Source organism: Austrofundulus limnaeus, unplaced genomic scaffold, assembly GCF_001266775.1.
Source record: "Austrofundulus limnaeus strain Quisiro unplaced genomic scaffold, Austrofundulus_limnaeus-1.0 Scaffold13, whole genome shotgun sequence".
In the NCBI taxonomy this organism is placed as follows: Eukaryota; Metazoa; Chordata; class Actinopteri; order Cyprinodontiformes; family Rivulidae; genus Austrofundulus; species Austrofundulus limnaeus.
In genome coordinates this window covers 2,467,119-2,470,919 of record NW_013952415.1, presented here as the reverse complement: position 1 = coordinate 2,470,919, position 3,801 = coordinate 2,467,119, and the positions used below count along the sequence as shown (strand labels likewise).

The window sequence follows — 3,801 nt, the reverse complement described above, 5'->3', positions numbered from 1 at the left end:
GCTTCATACATAGCCTGCAGAATATGATATTCAACCAACTCATAAAATTTTAATTGATGAAATAATATATTAGATGGGTGATAGTAATGCTTTCTTATGATAATTCTTATGGCTCTTTATTGTAAAAATAAAAAAATAAGATTAGTAATTGTTTTACATGCATTTCCCCAGACTTCTATACAATAAATCAAATGTGGAACAATTATTGCATTATATAATATAAATAGTGCTTTATCATTAAATAACTCCTTAACTTTATACAGTACTGCAATAGATTTTAACATTTTTGTTCTTAAGTAATTTATATGAGGTTTCCATGTCAGTACCTTCCATATAACTGCCGTYATTTTCAAAATTAAATCACCACAGTTGCTGCGTATGGGTCTATTTCCTTTTTACATTGAGTTTTAATTATTTGATCTTTTTCCACTATGCATTCATTACCAGTATATTTGTAGCAAAGGCTTTCACTTTCTGTTGGCAACAACTATCTCAGGATCAAATAAGCAAGTGAGCAGTTAATTAGGTTGTAAATTTCCAAATCTTTATTAAATCTGAATTCATTTAAGTTTTAATTGACTTTGGTTACAATTCATTTTTGGTAATAACTCTTTGTTGCACCCCTTTTTTTATCATTCCACTTTTTTATCAGTAGAAATATTTATTTCCCCATTTGTTGTCTTTTCACAGTGTCTTTGAGCAATTTAAAAAAAACACGTGGCTCTAACATCTCCGTCCTTTCAGGAAAGAGAAAACAGAATTATTGTTTATGAAGCTTTTTCAAATTCTACATTTTAAAGATCAGACAAGTAAAATATTCTAAAGATGATGCCTCTGATGTCCCAGCAGAAACAAAAGTCTACATGCATGTTTAAAAAAATACAATAACACCACCTAAAACCCCCGTCAGGTCTCCTCGGGTCACATTTATCTACCAGCTCTTCACGCCTCGCTTCATATCATGCCGTCTCTGAGGACTTAAAGCCAAATTAGGTTCAGCTTTTGCTTCAGCGCCGTCCGACACTTGGACCTCCGAGGGAAGATGCTGATGGGACGGYCTCAGATGGCCTCTGTCCTCCCACGCAGCGAGGCACGTTACGGAGAGTGAACCGAGACACCTCAATTATAACTTCAAACAAGACTCACATGAGCATCATTGCAGGGTGGAGTTTTGATTGAGGGCATTTTTCTTTACCCGACAGCAAAACATCAAATGTAAACAGATCATAACACTAATTTATTTAGATCTATACTCTTAATTCTTGCTGGTGAAATCTCCATAAACTAAGAATGTAAGTGTGCARTGCCTGGTTAAATAAAAATTAAAGTCTAATTTCACATCTAGTGTTCAAGCTGTCATTTCAGCTTTTTATTATTTTTTTTATTTTTTTACTAAAGAAGTGAGCGAGGCAGTAACTGCTAAGTGCAGAGGCTGATAGCATGATGAGCAGAGGAGGCTCCTCTCCACAGCAACTGTCTGTTTCACTGCTGGCTGCTGGTCTAATTAAAGGTCAGTTAGCTCGCTGGGTGCCAAAACAATATCAACAGATTAAAGGGAAAGGCCACTTAAACACTTCAGAGGTTTGCTAACACTGGGGACACAGGATGCTGCTGTGCTCCTGCTTCCACCAAACAAAGACAAAATCATGCCGGTTTTCAGAAAAAAACCGAGATGGCTCCTGTTTAATCAAAGTTGTTTTCTTTTTGAGCCACTTTGTGTTACGTTTGTCGATGTAAARGCGTTTGTTTTTCTCTTCAGTGAGCATGACTTGGGCGAGGACGACATCTACGACTGCGTGCCGTGTGACGACGACGGAGATGACATCTATGAGGACATCATTAAGGTGGAAGTACGACAACCCATGGTGAGACCTGTGTACCGAAGCATCCATTTCTGATTATGCCATTGTCTCAGCCATAATCCAGATTACAAATCGTCTGCTTGTGTGTGTATCACTGAAGCATGGGTCGTTTTCTGTGGAGCATCATCTTTTTTTTTTCTACACTGAAAATATTAGACAGCAGGGATAAATTAGACAAAATTTAAAATAAACCAGCCTTTAATTATAGGTATTTACATTTTGATCTTAAAAAATGGTAGAAAATTACACTTTTGTATAAAACTGACCATATTTTAGGTAGGCAAATATAAGTTTTGACAAATATTTTTGGTTGCTGAGCCAGAATTTCCATCAAATAAACACCAAAAAATGTAAAAAAAATAAAAGATTTTAACTGTCCAAGTCAAGTTCCATTAATGTGATTTTCCTGACAAGGCTGAGTTTCAAAAAAGAAACCAATCAAACATCACCTGAATAAAGCTGTGGTTAAAACATTAAGAATATATCTATATATAATTTTGTGTTGGTTGCAGATTTTATGAGCTTGTTTGAACTTTTGAGGCCATTGAAGCTAACCTTGATAAACTAGAAACACACAACTAAAATCTAAAACTAGACTTGATTAATTCAAATACTTAGTGAAGATTTACAAGAAATGTTTTTGAAATAGCTTTTTATTATCATTAACTTTTATTATCAAATCAAGAATACAGAACAGAAATTATTTAGCCGCTCATTCTGTCAGATTTTTGATCTAAAATCTTTTTTTTTTTTTGCATGATTTCATTTTTTTACCACGTGGGTTTGAATTAGTTATTGCATTGTGAAACTGCAATAAACTAAAAGTGCTTGAAGAATCATCGCTTTCCATTGTGTTTATGGTCTACATTATCTGTTTTATGCAACATTCACATGAACGCGCCTCCATTGAGAGTTTATTTTCTTGACTGCTGTTAAATTTCTCACTTGCTTTGCCCTCATGCTGCAGATCAGATACATGCAGGTGAGTGCTGGCTGCTGTGTTTGTGCCTCGCAACACAACTTCCCTCATCGCTTCATTTCAAACACTGCCACTTAGGTCGATGACCCATGCATGGTGGCAGCAGAGACCCCATCTGGTTCAAAGTGTGACTCATGGCCCGTGACTTCAGCTCCATGACTGTGGTGTTAAGTGATGTCAGTGAGCGCCACCATCTGCTGCAACAAACTCAGTTGTGTTGGCTTCGTGCTCCACTTCTTGTTTTGTTCTTCATTAATAACATGCTGGAGTAAAGCCTGAACGAGACTTKCAGCTTTTACATTGTTTGCGCCAGTTTTTGTTTTATCCACCCTTGAGCCAAATCTGCTACAGATGGCTGAATTACTGATTCTTTAGTTCAGATGCTTTGATATGTGTCACAACATGTACAATATATGGTCCAATTAAATGCTATTATACCCTAAGGTGCTGTTTGTTTTCAAAAGAGTGTTTTACCAACAGGAAGCGCCTCTTTGTGGAAGTACTCTCAAAAAACAAATATAATGGATTTAGTTTAAAGTTTTGTCAACTGGTTCCACTCAACTTTACTTTACGTTTACTTAAGATAATTCCTTTACTATACATTTACTTAAGGTAACATATTCACTTTATGTTACCTTTACATTAGCTTAAGATCACATGTTTACTTTATGCTTACTTTATATTTACTTAAGGTGATTTGTTTACTTTACATTTACTTAAGGTAACATTTACTATATTATTACTTTACACACATTTTTTAATATTTACTATACATTTACTTTACGTAAACATTTACTTAATGTTTACATTAAATTTACTTAGGTAACACATTTACTTTTTTTACTTTACATTTCCCTAAGATAACATTTGCTTTTTATTTACTTAAGATAACACATTTGCTTTATGTTTACTTAATATTTACTTAAGGTACCACACTTACTTTACATTTACTTAAGGTAC

At 34.7% G+C, this 3,801-nt stretch overlaps 1 protein-coding gene across 11 annotated transcripts in view; it reads left to right on the top strand.

Annotated features, from left to right (window-relative positions):
* vav2 (vav 2 guanine nucleotide exchange factor) overlaps nt 1-3,801 on the top strand; it is a 222,684-nt gene that overhangs the window by 168,695 nt on the left and 50,188 nt on the right. For 7 of the 11 annotated variants that reach the window (XM_014002463.1, XM_014002466.1, XM_014002457.1 and 4 more), the window contains exons 5-6: nt 1,760-1,865; nt 2,830-2,844. In XM_014002463.1, the coding sequence (XP_013857917.1) occupies nt 1,760-1,865; nt 2,830-2,844 (121 nt within the window). The remainder of the gene's footprint in view (nt 1-1,759; nt 1,866-2,829; nt 2,845-3,801) is intronic. The other 4 variants (XM_014002468.1, XM_014002467.1, XM_014002464.1 and 1 more) reach the window with 1 other exon arrangement.